At 46.2% G+C, this 14,984-nt stretch overlaps 1 protein-coding gene across 3 annotated transcripts in view; it reads right to left on the reverse strand.

Annotated features, from left to right (window-relative positions):
- Nucleotides 1-14,984, reverse strand: part of LOC149338789 (uncharacterized) — a 199,095-nt gene that overhangs the window by 66,626 nt on the left and 117,485 nt on the right. Inside the window, exon 4 of one of the 3 annotated variants that reach the window (XM_089550359.1) lies at nt 8,013-8,046. The exons of the other annotated variants lie outside the window; for them this stretch is intronic. Coding sequence (XP_089406485.1) covers nt 8,038-8,046 — 9 coding nt within the window. The 3' untranslated portion in view covers nt 8,013-8,037. Of the gene's footprint in view, nt 1-8,012; nt 8,047-14,984 lie in introns of those variants that run through there. 3 annotated transcript variants of the gene reach the window in all.

A 14,984-nucleotide genomic window follows, 5' to 3' on the forward strand; every position in this document is an offset into this window, starting at 1 on the left:
CCGTATAGGGGACTTATTTTTATGCAGGCGAGCTCGGAGTGTTGTTTCCCCTCTTCGAACTAGCGGCCTTTGTGACGCGAGGGAGAGGAAGTGCAAGAACAGGGCTTCTTGATCGCATAGCTTTCGATCCGAAATCGAATTGAACACGAAGAGGAGGAGGGGGGGAGAAGGGGGGTGGGGGGGTTGAAGAGGAGTAGGGTTGGAGGTGAAGAAGCAAGCAAACAAAGATGAACGCGCAACCAAAAAAAAAAGAGACATCTCAGAAGTCGGAGCGTATTTGCAAAGGAACCGAAGCAGTCCGAGGCCTTGGCTTCCTTTCACCCTTTTTCCTTTCTCCCTCTACTTCTCTGAACAGCTTTCCGTTACATCTTTTCTGTCTCCAAGTCGGAACGTGGTTCTCGAAGCCAAATGATGTTGCACGCGAACTGTTGTCCTGTTTAATTTTTAAACATGTTTGCATTCTTTCCCCTTTATCTTTTGTATTCAGATTTTACTACTGCTTTTCTAGCCTTACACTTTTTGTTTGCCCGGCGCGGTATAGACTTCGGCGCACGAGGGTGCTTTGTGAATTTTTCCTTCTTCCTTCCTCCTATTATTTCATTTTCTTGTTTTTTTAGGGGTAAGAATATAGGTGCGAGCGGGGATTGTGTTTGCGCACCTTGAGGTGCCCACAGACACAGCTGAGCGAGTGCGGCCGAAAAGTGGATTGTTATCTGTGGACGACCGGAGCATGGTAGAAGGCGAAGTCTTTCTACGGAGAAAGTGAAAAGCATACTACCTCTATTGCTCGCACAGCCCTTGAGCGCGGTAAGAAGGTAGGTAGAAATTTGGAGTGCAACAATTGCTGCAGTGGTCCTCCCATGTTTCGTTTCCTCACTTCGGCGCGATAGCCGCATGCAGATATTCCTTAAAGAGAAAGGACGTAACTTTAACACCATGCTGTAACCAAGAAATTCTGCTTGGATCTGTTCACCACTGACCAATGCTCCCTAGGTCACCGGGATCATTTCTTGTTAACATTTCCCAGTGTGTTACCATGGCCCATTCCAAGAGAACGTTTCTGAAAGCCGATCCCTTGGAAACAGTGCTCACGAATTTTTCACGATACCATGCCCAAATGGACATGTCCTGGGTACATTCCTTAGCACTGAGCAAATTCGAGAAGCGTCATGCGTAGTCTTGTTACAGGGCCTTGATAAAGGTGTATTCCAGGTCCCGTAAGCCTGGCACTTGAGGTCCTCGAAGTGGGCTCTTTTAATCTCAACAGCACGTGGAGGAAACAACGCGATTGCTCGCCGGTGCGTAGATGTCCCAGGATACATTTTAGGCTAACATTGAAGCATAGCAAAGCAGAGTAGAAAGGTTTTGAGTGAAGAAAGTGTATGTTATAAATGAATCGATGTTATCCCACTTTAAGAATGTTACAAATAAACAGTTACCCAGGATCCTAAAATGATAAAGCTTGTGACAGAGCGGCTGAAGCCGGGTTTGTAGCCGGCTGCTCATTTGTCCACCCTGTGATGGGCAGGTGAGCTCTGTTATCGGTTAGCATCACTGCTGCTCTGTTATCGGTTACCATCACTGAATCGCCAGGCTTTGAAACCAGCATTGGTTAATGATTGGGGTTTGACAAAATATGTAGTATTTTTTCCTCATTTTCTAAACGTCTCTTCATCGGTTGTTTCCTTTTTCGTCACTTCATTTTTAATGAAATTGTTGCCTGACTCTTGAAACCTTTACATCTTGCGCAGTATTTTTTGCTTTATCAACTTTAGCCTTCTACTCTTCCTTTCTTTGTAGATCGTGGTCATGTTTACTAATATGTTATTCGTTTCATTCATGCCACGGACATAGTCCCAGCCTTTATGCTGAGAAATCTTGATCATGAGCGAAATGCAACGGAAAGACACGACGTGTTCTTTGCTATCCGGCGATGAGCAGGATGTGCTGCATAAGATATTCTGAAATACCCATGGAAGAACTTCACGGGATGCTTTCTGGGAACGGAGCCGGTATGCAAAATGATAATATTATTCCGCGTACTAATCTTCGAATAGGAAGGTCTGAAAAAAAATGACCATAGCTCGCAATTCTTCCTGCATGTTGGAGAATATTTCAAACTAAGCTATGAACAATTTACAATACACTGTAATGACTAGGCGTATGCGAGGTTCAGAAGCGTTGGAGAATGAAAGGGTGACTGCGAATGTGGGCCACTCTGTAGGCACTAGGAGCTTGTTGAAGCTCAGAAAAGAAAGGTAACAGAAAAGTGAATTTCACTTGCGCTAAAACCTATGCAACCCTGTCGCTGTGAGAAATACTCATAAGATAGGGCCCAATTTGTGAGAAATACTCTGAAAGTGAGCCCTGTTGAATGGATTACGATTAATGAAAGAAACAAAATCGGCTCTGATGTCGGTATAGCGGTGGTTTTTCACAGAATAGAATACCATTCCAGCTCTCTACGGTTCTTGCGCGGGAAATATGGAATTGGTTCTTCTATGCTTTTTCCTTCTCTTGCTACGCCTTGACGCTGCTCTTTTTTATTTTACCGTCTTTCTCTTATTATTGATCTGGATCTGCCAGCATTTCTTGTTTCTTACGCCCGCTTAGCTTTAAAGCAGAAAGAAGTCTGCACAGTAAAGGGGAGCTGATGGCATCGTCGTGGCTGCCGGGCACACAGCAAATTACGAGAAACCTCACAGCCTATGGGCAAAAAAGTGGCTACTGCTGAAGCGTGACGACTGTAAAAAATGATAAAACGACAATGAAAGAGAGAGAGAAACAAACAGGAATTGTGCCGCCATCCACTAGAACAGCGCCAGTGGCGACATATTATGTTTACCAGTGAGAGCTTGGAAGAGAAGAGGAGGATGATGTGTTCGCTACCGTCGAGCCTCGTCCATGTTAGTGTGTGCATGTGATCGTGCGTCCGTGCACTCGCAGCTAAAACAGCGCTCACCGGCAGCAGCGGTGCTAGCGCGCGGGAATTTTCCAAGCGTGGCGCCGCTCAGCATTCAGTTTGTTTACCTTGGCAAACAGGGGCCCCCCAGAAGCCCGCACACCTTGAGAAACGATTTTTCACTTTCAGATGTTCGCAGGCCATTTCATTCCCCAAGCATCGAAAGGCCTGTCCCAGCCCTCCACCACCGCCTCGCACCCATACTTCCTAGGCTTTTACCTGATCGTACCTTCTTCGCACGCTACGGGTCCAGTACTTCGCCATCAGACACGGGCGGGAACTCTTTCTTGTGCTCGAGCGACTTCTCAGCGCTTCACCACTAGTCCTTGGTGCGTAATATGCAACTGCTCTGTTTCATTACACTGCTGCTTAGGCGTCACGAGGAAAAAGGAAGGAAGCTCTAAGCAGCTGCTTCTCTATTTTTCTTTTCGAGGACTGAGCTGTCCTCGTTAATCCAACCTCACCTCCCTCTGTCTGACATTTACTTGCCTTCCTTCCTGTAGTATGGCAGCAGGATCATCTTCTCTACAGGGTGTAGCGCTGGCACTCGTCAAATGCAGGCTGCAGATTGATCGCAACGGGTTTAGGTACACTGCGCGAAACGAACAGGCGTGCAGACTCCAATGATTTCAAAGGCGTCTTCATTGTTACTACCACAGGTGCGCAATCCTCTCAATGCCTGTTCACAGTTTAATTTGTAAATCTACGGAGTAGAGAGAGAGGGAAATCTTTCCACTGAGCGCGGGCCCCTTTTGTTACTCGTGGTACACCTAGGCCGGAATAAAGGACGAATAGCGCCTGTGTAGTAAACAAAATATTATAAACGTGCACTTTGAGCTGCAGTATGCAACTAACCTGATTCATATTTCTGGGTAAAGTACCTACCGAAGTACATGTTCATAAGCACGTTCAGGACCATTATTTCGCTGCAAAGTAGAGAAGCACGCCATAGGCGTGTTCTTCCGGTCTGATTGTGCGCGCGGTTTCCAAAGAGTTTTTGCAGCGAGCAGCGGCAGTTTTGTGTTTCAACACAACAGGCTGCGAAAGAGAGCTGCTGGAAGTGGTCGTGTCAAATCATTTCGATACTCCGGCAGAGGTAGGCAACTTCCACATAAACCGTTCTCCAGCCAATCGAGATGTCAGCGCAAATTCTTCACATAGCGGACGGAGGAAAAGCAACTGAAGCGTCGTAACATTGCAAAGTGAAATCTATCCAGCTGAGGAGAACTTCATTCCAGAGCAGGACTCGAAATACCACCGGCAATAATAAAGTCGCATCGTTTTCCAGTGCCTCGGCGAGATCGGTCATCATCGCAGCTTGTCGTGCTGCAAGCGTGTCTACGATTTATTAATTTTTTAACATGAGTTTCTTTGCTGAATTAGTTGAAACCAAAACAAACAGGAGTTTTCTACCCCTGACCCAGTAACAGATGTCATCCTTTTGTATCTGCAAACTGATTATCAAGCTGAAAAAGCGAGAAGTTCAGGAAAAACACGATTATTATTCGGTCCGTTTTGACCACCTCGGGAGCTCTCAATAATGACGAGGAGATGCTGGGAGCAAGCAGGTTTCTGAAGCAAGGTCACGCCCTTTCTTCAGCCGGATTTCACGCGTACTTCAGCCCTTCGGCGCTGAATTGTCAGCAGCCTCTTCGTTATGTTCTTAGCGACGTTGAACGCTAACATAATCAGATATTCCAATCACGGAGACGGAGATAGGGAGGGGCATTTAGAAATAAAGGACATAGTTTATGTAGTGAGCGGTCTGGCCAAAGTGAGAAAGTGGAGGGGCGACAAAGCTACGGAAATGAAGACGACTGCTGTCGAACACGCAGAATCAGTGTACTCAATCAGGTAAGCAAAATAACTAGAAATGTTGATTGGACCCATTACTTTTGGCAATTCCAAATCATTAGTGTACCACAATTAGTAGAAGCCAGCTTACCTGTTTACAAGTAGGCTGTCAACGAACAGACCGCAGTAAGGAGCCACCGAAAAAAAATAAAAAGAGAAATACAATCGTGCCATTTTGCTTTTCAGTGCAAATTTTATGACTCCCCAAAAACCCAGCACTCGAATCAGTCTAAGTTATGTGTGTCTCAATGAGCGGTGCAATTTTGCCGCGCCAAAAAATTGTACATCACAAGGTACAGAAAGCAGCGCTTAAACAGTCAGAAAATGTTACAACTAGCAGACGTGAAAAAACAAATTCTAGTTGAAAGGCAAGGAGGTCTTCCGTATTTGTGCAGTCAATAAAATCGTTTGTATTGATCAAGAAAAACGAAATATTTCTTGGCGTATAACATATTTGAGATATTTTCGTAGAAACAAACGCCTAATTGCAACACGAAGAAGGCTATTAACGGAGCTTCTTTCTAGGGCAAGCTTCCTCATTTTACCATTTTACGCTTTATAATTCCTTATTTTAGATTCTGTTAAGAAGGAGAAATGTTAGATGAAAGGTGGAAATAAAACTTGTTAAAAAATGTCATTCTTCATGTTGAAACAGATTACAAAGTCGGAGTATTTATGAAATGAAACACCGCTTTCTTGTGCTTCTTAAAACTCTCTCATGTTCTTGCAGACGCTTAGAACGAGTATTGTGAATCAGTTGATGATTATTTCATGCCGAGGAAGTGTTTTGTTAAAATTCGCTTCTTCAAGTTGTTTCTTTCTCTTCGTCATGCGAATATTTCACTAAAAATACAACAAAAAGGCATCCTTTGTGCTAGCTTTTCCTTGTTTATTACGACTCATACTTCGGACGAATAGGGAGAGGCACTGTGAGTCAATTTTAGTATCCCATAAGCACACCCACGAATTTGATCGAGCTATTTATAAACATTTTTCCTGCGCGATGGCGTCTTTATTGCGTTAATCGCAGTTATTATGCCACCCTCGTAGCAGTGGCCGACAGTAAGCGCAGAGCCATGCTAACACTGAACGCAGTCGCAACCCATGAGCAGTCTTGCCGGCTTGCTTTGTGTAGCAGATGAGCCACGGGTAATATTACTGTCGTAATGCGACTGATTGTTTGCATCATAACTGTAAACTGTTTTTCTGAATTCGCTTATGTTTTGTACTGCCCAATCACCCGCCTCACGGTAAAGCTTTCTGAGAGTGCACAATGTCTCTGTGAGCACGGGCACCGTCTATCACTTTATTGTGGGTAGAAATAAAGTCACAGCTTAAATGACGTCGTGAGAGCAGCACGGAAGAACAATAAACTCAATGCAGTGCACGCGGCGATCAGGTCAATGCGGTGCGGAGGGAAACATTAGACACGGGCGTAGCGACCTTGTGAAGCTGGCGACAGAGGGCTTCGCTTAGAGCCAACACGGAAGCTCTCATGTCATCGAGCGGAAAAACGGCGATACCTTCGACATGTCCAGGCTGAACGTTTGCAGCGGAAAACTGAGGTCTTGTAAAGTTCGACGAAATCGCAGTGCTTGCATTCGGCACTGCGGTTCTTAGTTTTCCTCAGCAGCTGGCGGGGTCGACGGATCATTGGAGAAAGTGACCGGCGGTGAAGCAGAGGGGCCCGGCGAGCGGCGTAAGAGTCACGATCCGAGGAGGGAAACACCGGAGGAGGGTCATAGAAGGCTGGCGCGGGTGCATCGTAGTCATATGGTCGTGCAGGAGCCCGAAGGTAAGGCATTGGCAGCTGCTGGCGATAGACCCAGGCCACGTGTCCTGGCAGACCACATCCGTATCATATAGGGCGATTATCCGAGGTGCGCCGCGCACGAGTTAAGAACGGGAGAGAAAAGGCGTGCACAGAAGGGTAGATGGCATGGAAGGGAAGGCGCCGCGATTTTACCAGAGCTTCTGCATACGTAAGCGGCGCGCTCACCTGCGTGACAGACGAAGTAGAAGGAAGCCCCTCTGCGGACGTGAGCGACGCGCTCACCTACCGGACAGATGAAGTGGGGGGAATGGCCTCGGTGACCTGCTCATGGATGCCTCGGCGGAAGGACGGAGAAACCAGATGTGAGGGCTGGAAGATGAATGGCAAAAGGGAGAGTTGGCAGGCAACTTCTTCACGAATGAAATCCTTCAGATCAGTTAGCAATGACGGCTGGTAATGGCTACCAAACGACAAACCAGTGAGGGGCTCCACAGAGTTGGAAGGACGGTGGGTGGAAGCGCGTTGCCGACGCAGTTGTTCATAGCTGAGCAAAAGTGTGGTCACCTAAGCAACGGTGTGAGGATTTTTCAGTTGCAGCATCTGGAAGGCGTAGTCCTCGATACCCTTCGTGACGTGCTGAATTTTGTCTACTTCGGATAACGACGGGATGAGATGGTGGCGAAGGTACACAACGTCGTCGACGAAAGGTGTATTGATGAAGTGCTTATCCAAAGCGTAGCATGTACGGCAGTTTCCTCATGCTGCTAGTCCGCTAATCTGGCTGTAAAGATAGCATCTTAGCCTTGCTAGAAACTCCGAAATCGGGTCAGGCCTAACGCTGTTTAAGTCCGGGCGGGTATTCCATGAACCGAACTTATCGTCGTACCTTGTCCCAAGAGCTTACCACACGTTGGGCTGCCATTGTGGAAACTGGGGGACAGCCTTCCTCCCCGCACTCCGACTCCGCTGATGCAGCGTTTCCGCTCGCTACCCGCGGAGGGGTTCGTGCTCGAGTGAACAAATGGAGGGACGACAAAACCTTTAACACTGTTATGCTATTTATTACACTTGTAATTAAAACTCAGAGCGGGCCAGTTAGCTACAGAACATCAACGAGGCATTCCTCAGAAATAGAAGGCTGCGTAACAAGGGCTTCCGACTTACCGGCTGTGGTAGGGGCGCGACTTGGGGGTATCGGCGGCGAACGTTTCTATGCGCCGACAATGGCGGCCGGGTTTTCCCGTGCGCGCCGCCTTCTTGGAGCAAAGCCATCCTCGAGCATTTCCTGGCGCAGGTGACGAGAGCGCGCGTTCGCTGCGCTCGTTAGCTGCCTGCAACCAGAAGTCGACCGGCAAGGCACGACGGATCTCCGTGCGCCTGCCGCGGAAGTTTTCGAGAGGGTGCGGCTGCAATCACTCGTGACGCTGGCTGGATCCCGCTGAGACTCTCACAGGCTCTGCGGAGTTCCGCGTAGCTTTCGAGGTGGCGCTCCCGTCGTTCACCATCAACATCTCTACCAGTGTTCTTGTTTAAATTTGAAGTAATTTGATGATATCCTAATCGGTAATTCGGTCAAGAAAGCCAGAGCTCCCATGCTGTTAGAAGTCTTAAGGTGAATAACTACTGCAGATTTCTGCACAGAATTTATCAAGTATTCGTTAAATGCATCAGCAAGTGGTTTTCTCGATACCTCGGAACCATTGATCACCATTTTTTCCATAATACGTAAGTACTTCCAGCAGCAGACCAGAACAAGTTATCCATATACGCACGTCTTGGCTCCTTTCAGTCGCTGACTAGTTCATGTTTAATATAAAGTCGAGTATATTACGCATATATGGGCGGTAACGTATTAAGGCTATCGTGTTCTTAAGTCTATCCTCTGTATTTTCTCCTCTTTTTCTCTCTCACCAGAACACCCAGTGGATGCCAAAAGACCAGGAGGCGGCGCCGAGGCTCCTTTGTCTCCTTCGGAATCGGCTGTGTCTGCTCGCTGCTAGTTGGACAGTTGGTGGTCCGTCGAGGATTGGGAGCTTCGCGCAGACAAAGCTGTCTGATTTCGTTCAAAGAGCCTCGATTGCCCTTTGTTCGTGGAGCGGGACGTAATGCGGGAAATAGGAGAAGGAAGGACGACGGCGGCACGATGTGAGGAACGCAACCTGAGACGAAAAGCATTTCTCTAACTTCCTTTATTTTCTACTTGGGGTGCAAAAAAAAAAAAGAGAAGCAAATTTCGAAAGGCTGCAGTGCTGAACTGGAGCGTGTGGCCCTTAAAGTGTGGGAAGCAGATGTGGGAGATCTGTGCTTAGCTCACCGCTCATGGAGCAGTGGAAGTACCAGAAAATGGAAGCCACCACGAAAGGTAGACTGGAGCCTCGTAAAAGGAATTTTTTGTCAGTGGCCAATTTTTTCAAAAATTCTTGAGCCCCTCTTCCGGGGGCATAATTTTGCACCTTTTCATGGAGGCATAAGTCTCACTCTGAGTGCTTTCCTCCGAAAATTCCAATTTCAATTTCTGATCTTTTTTTTTCTTTCTGTTATTAATGTGCCGTCTGCGCGCGGAAGCCCAGGAGAGACAATATGCGTTAAACATGATCGTAAAAAACTGCGGTGACCGAGGCGTGCGCATGTCTGGGATAAAAAAGGGAAATTAAAACTGAAACAAAATCGCAGAAAAATGTGGTACTCAATTGGGGAGTGCATTCAAAGATAACAGGTAGACTAAGATGTTTCAAACAAAATTAAGGCATCTCGCGCTGCTATTGTTAGGCATTTGACACATAGAGCATAACTTGAAAAGGCAGCAATTTTAAAGATAATGAGAGTAGATTTTTGAGACGAAAACTTCGTCGGTTAAAGGGCGCAAGAAAAAGATGCGAGTTCTTTCATCCAGAGTGAGGTGAAGCGTGTAATTTGTTTCGCGGAGAAGAAGGCACGTTTGTCACTCTGTCGCTTCGGTTCCACCGTTTCACTCGTGTCTTTTTAATTTTATTTCTCCCGTAGCAAGGGAGCAAAAAATACAATGCATGGCTAAAGGAGTAAATTTCAAGAAAAACGTTTAAGGTGGAGATTATACGAGAGGCTTAAGCTTTTAGGTCTGCAACATAAGGAAAAAGACACCTTGGCACCTTCAGTCTTCAGGAACGAAGGCTGGCTCACGGTAAGAAAGATGCACCGCAGCGGAACGAAACGGGATGGAAAATCTTGCATGCGCCTGCGTCGCGGTAAGGAGAAAACCTAGCTGCGATTACCGTTAAGCTTCAGCCAGGGTATAAAATTTCTTGTTTGTGATCTGTTTTTAAAGCAGCAAGCATGAAGCAATGAAGCGAAAAGGGATTACAAAACACAAAAAGGATCGCCATAAAATCGATTGAAACCAAATTCTGCGAGAAAGGCGAGGCATTAAGGGCTTGGGGCAATGGGGCAGCGCGGACATTGGCTGGAAAAAGTTGCAGACAATGACGGCCGCTTCTCGTTTCCTCGGCGGGTCAGTTACATCCCGCGTGGTCGTCAAGCAAGTGGTTATGCATTTCTCTTGTAGCGGTGCACAAAATGAAAGATCCCTCATTGACTGCTTTTTAGAAGGGTTCGAAGAGCTGGTTGCCGCTTCAGCAAGCTTCGACTCCCTCCAGCACACCCGCTCGTCTTCGTCTCCTCTCATCATCGCGCCACCGCCACCAGGCAGTGGCGTAGCCCCAAAGTTTATTCAGCGGGGGGGGGGGTTCATTCTGAGCGTGGCCTCCTCATAGAATTTGTGAAGGAATGAAACGCAAGAATAATAACTGCATTGCCATCGACAATGCCAATGTGCATTTGATAACGCTAGAAAAATTATGTATTTTTTAAATAAAATAATGCATTCGTATGTCTCAAAAATCACTGAAGACATAACTGATACCCATGCTTCCATGTTCTTGCGTATTTAGTAATTACAGAAAATATCACACGAAGTGTAGAACTACATCAGTCCGAAACCGGCAAAGCAGTGCATGCCGCTGATATGAAAACCGTAAAGGTCTTCAAATGAGCAAGTAGAGGTCAAATATTTTGATGAATCTTTCTCATCCAAAAACCTTTACATTCTTGTACATATGCAGCGGCCACGGAAAAAACTCAATGACGCTGTCCTTCGTTCCAGTGTATTGCGCAGCAGTAGCTGTCACCAGTCATGCATTGCGAACAATTCCATCGAAATTTTAGTCGCAACAGCGACCACATGTGTAAACGAGGAGTTCTGCAAAATATACATTAGAAGTTCGAAGACAAAATCAAGTACTAATAATGCAAAAATACAACTTCATAAAAGACAATAAAGTATCACTGAAAACACAGTCACTGTAAATATACACAAAACCGCGCAACAAGATATTTAAATACACGTAGTCTTCATTAAATCTATGTATCTAAGCACAAGACACTCTATATAATGCGTCAAAAAAGATAAATAAACATTTTGCGCAATCACAGATAGCAAGTTTTACACACGAAAAGACAGACGATCCAGGCAAGAGCAAAACTATGATAGCAGAAGTCGCGATATGTACAGTCTTTGTCAAAAGTAACCAGGCTGCATGGTTTGCTTCCAATTCACATAGTAGACCCCTCACATCTTTCCTATAGACCAAAAACTTCTTTGAAAGTGAGGGGAGGGGTTCTCCTTACCATACAGAGGTTTAGAGCTTGAGGGCTGGCATAATAACTTTACAATACGACTGAGAAGTAAGCCGTGCAGCCTGGTTACTTTCGACAACGTCTATACTTGGGCCACGCTGCGGTGGGTGACAGTTCGAAAAAATTTCGGGGGTGCTGAAGCCCCATAAGACCCCCCCCCCCCCCTCCCCCTGGCTATACCCCTGTCACCAGGGTCTCCTCGATTCCACCTCACTGCGACAATGATCCGTTCGCAAAACGCAACACGCGTTGCGGCTCCCAATTTTGCAGCAGTGAGCTATAATGCATGCTGTTGCATTTTGCTTTGTGTTCGAGGGCAAGTAACCAGCTTCATGGTGAGCAGGAACGGCTAAACATCGCTGTCGTTGCTCCTAGGTACCACAGATGTTAGGTAAGCAGGCGCAGGCTCATGTATGTAGAACACTAGCTGGCGTGGCCAAATACAATAAAAACTTTTATGACAGCAATTATAATTTGCTGTTGCATTGCGGTGGCACAAGAACCTTTTTATAAGCTGTCGTGCACGATCGCAAATTCCAAATAAGTGTAGAAGAGGATTTCCTCTCTTCGATTTGCGTGGCAGGTGGAAGGTCAGAGCCGGCTCTTCTGCGTGCCAAGGGACAGGTTTCTTCCCTGCAGAAGTGGTGAGGGGATCTCTCTCTGTACACCTGCCAACCGGCGCATGTTGCAGCTGGCTGATTCGCGTTCTTGGCAGGTGGCAAAAGCAAGCAGCCAAGGAACCACTTGCCACATTGCAGATGGCAAAGCATGGCCCCTGGAGTGGGTGCAGGGACATTGGGCTCTTAAGCTGCCGCATAAAAATTCACAGGAATATCGCCTTCACTCATATATTTGCGTGCCCTTTTGCTCATGATTTGGCACCGGCTGCTCCTTTCGCGATCGGTGGCCACCTCATGATGGGGTCCATACACGCTTCCTTTTTCTTTTGTGGCATGACTGAAACAAAGCGGCCTAAATAAGTCACCCTACTGAGTTGAAATTCGGAAAATTTTTATTGCGTACACATTTGTGGACACCGAGCTTTTACCTGGGGGACTGACAGCGCTGAGCTGGCTTCCTTAATATGTGTCCCGCAGCTATAATGATGTGTCACCTGCCGAATAACAGACGTTGTCATAAAGAGGCGTGCAGTCGGCGTAACCCTTGTCAAGAGCGCTCGAGCAGTGCATAATTAGACAGCGCCCCTAATTTCCGGGAAAAGTGCTCGTGTCTACTTTGTTTTGTCTACATGCAAGTTTTGCCCTTGGAATCTAGCGACTGTGAAGAGATCTGGATACGTTTTCAGGGAAGTTCACCACCTGAGCGCTCTACACAAGAGTGACGCGGACTGTACTACCCGTTCAGTTCTTATTTCTGCAACCATTCAGAGCTTGCTTTATCTCCATGTCATGCGGAAAAATCAGTACCTATTGCTTAGGCAACCTATCAGAAAGGCTTTCTACATGGTGTAATCCGGTGTTTTTGTCGCACCACACTGAAGGAGAACTGACATTTTCGTGATCAGTAGCACAAAATGCCATCTTCACGTATTCTGGTGCACATTCGCCTTCAAAAACAGAGCGGAATATCTAACAGCAGGAGGGACCGTTCTTAAAGCTCATTCGTCCAACGTGCTGCTTAGTACCGAAGATCTCAACGCGTAATTCTGGATGAGACAAAGTAGTCCGACGTCTAGTTAAAGAGTAGCTAGTCGTGGTTTTCCGTATTGACTAGCTTTATGATGCACATCACACTTAAGTGGGATTGTAAAAGCAAAACAAAAGCAAGGATATATTCTCCTCAAGATGATTGTAAAAATTGTCTCTATACTTTTTACAGACTACATTGCTTATGCCTGCATGCGCATGCGTTCTGCTATCTTGACACTTTCACCGACAGTTGTTGTACATCATTACCATTTTTATCAACTTGAGCCTAATTACGGTGTGACCTATCACCAGCCAATAAAATGTCTTTTCAGTGCTGATTGTTCCTCTTTTTTGTGGACTGCGTCTGTTTGTGCCAGAACCTTTCACAAGGTAGTACACATGTTCCCTTTTTGTCTGTACATAGTTTACATACAATTAAAGACGATAGGGTACTAAATCAGTATGGCTATAAGTCTTTAGATTGTCTTTGGAGTTTCTTTGAAACTGTATAGACAGCCTGAGGAGAAAAGTTTGTATAAAGGTGTGGTCCTAAATTTGTACCTATCTGTAGACAGTCTAAATATTTTATTCTCAATTTTGGTGGACAGTTTACGAACTGCCTAATGAAATTTTTGTAAAGGGAGATATGAAGATTTAGTCACGAAGGTGTGGCAGTCCGTAAGAAAGTCGTTACAGTTACAGGGGCCTCACCGCTACACCACATTCAAACACTGCATAACGCTTGCACTGTGCTGCACCCCTTGTCATTTGTAGAAAAATAAAAGGGCATTATTTTTATGTTCCACGTTTAACTCCATTCCCGCACACAACGGGAAAAAATTATCGAAGTCCATCGGAATTTCTTTGTGGGCAGGAATTAGCTGGACGTTGAGTCACCTGTCTTCCCTAATGACAATTATATAATTTTTCTCTCGCCTTTCAAGCGCAACGAAAGCAACCCGTTTAGCGTGGCAAGAGAAAAATTGCACTGTATTCTAGTTTACATTTCTAACCGATGTAAACGCAGAAGGTGCGACTGGCGATCAGTGTTCAAAACACTTGCCGAGGAGGTGGGCATCGATTTTCACGCGTTGCCCCGCCTCTCACCGGTTTCTCTGTCGCCAGCTCCATTTTCTTGCCTGGTAGACGAACGAGGACCCATCCATCAATCACGGGAGCCCTGAGATGCCTTGTCCTCTACTCAAGGCGCAAAAGAGGCGCCAAAGCTCTGTCCAAGACTTAGTAGGCATAAAAGCAGAGAAGAAGAGGCTGTGGTTTAATAGGATATAAATATTAAGGCGGAAGCCTTTAATGCCTCATCGTTGTAAGCAGGAGCTGTCGACAGAGAATGTCACGCTTTTCAGTTGGTCGAAACGGTCGTCACGTCACAGTGCGCGAATTTCAATCGGGGCCAATTGCACTTTGGCTACTAACTATGCAACCAATTAAAGGGGTCGTATAGTGATGCTCCAAGTAAGTTTGAGTTTAGTTAATTGCTTACTTAACTAATTAGTCTAATTAACCTTTCTAGTCCGACCAGATAAATAAATAAAACCAAGTAAGAAATTTGCCGAGCTTGGGAATCGAACCCCGGTCTCCGGAGTGCGAGTCGAGCACGCTTCCACTCCGCCATGCCAGCACGATGGTTTGGAATGAACAAAGGTGCGTCTAGTGAATACGGTGTCTTCGTTCACTCCCATCTTCCTCCCTTCCCGTTACGGTGAGGTTTAGGTGTCCACTGAGATATGAGAGACAGATTTCCTCTCCTCAGAAACCAATTTACCGACGGGCAAGGCGTAATTGTCCGCGTTTCAGATTGGTCCAAATTGCCGTGACGTCACCGCGCGCGAATTTTGACGGGTGTCCACCGAAATATGTGAGACAGTTACTGCGCAACTTCCTTTCCTCAAATACAATTTTCGACTAGTGTCTACTCAGATATGTGAGACAGTTAATGCGTAATTTCCTTTCCTCAAATACAATTTTCATTTTCTTCATTACGGCCCCTCTTTCTTCTTTCACTCACACTTCCTCCCTTCCTGTACGGTGCGGCTCAGGTGTCCACCGAGATGAC

Source organism: Amblyomma mixtum, chromosome 6, assembly GCF_055824585.1.
Source record: "Amblyomma mixtum isolate Tamu chromosome 6, ASM5582458v1, whole genome shotgun sequence".
NCBI lineage: Eukaryota > Metazoa > Arthropoda > Arachnida > Ixodida > Ixodidae > Amblyomma > Amblyomma mixtum.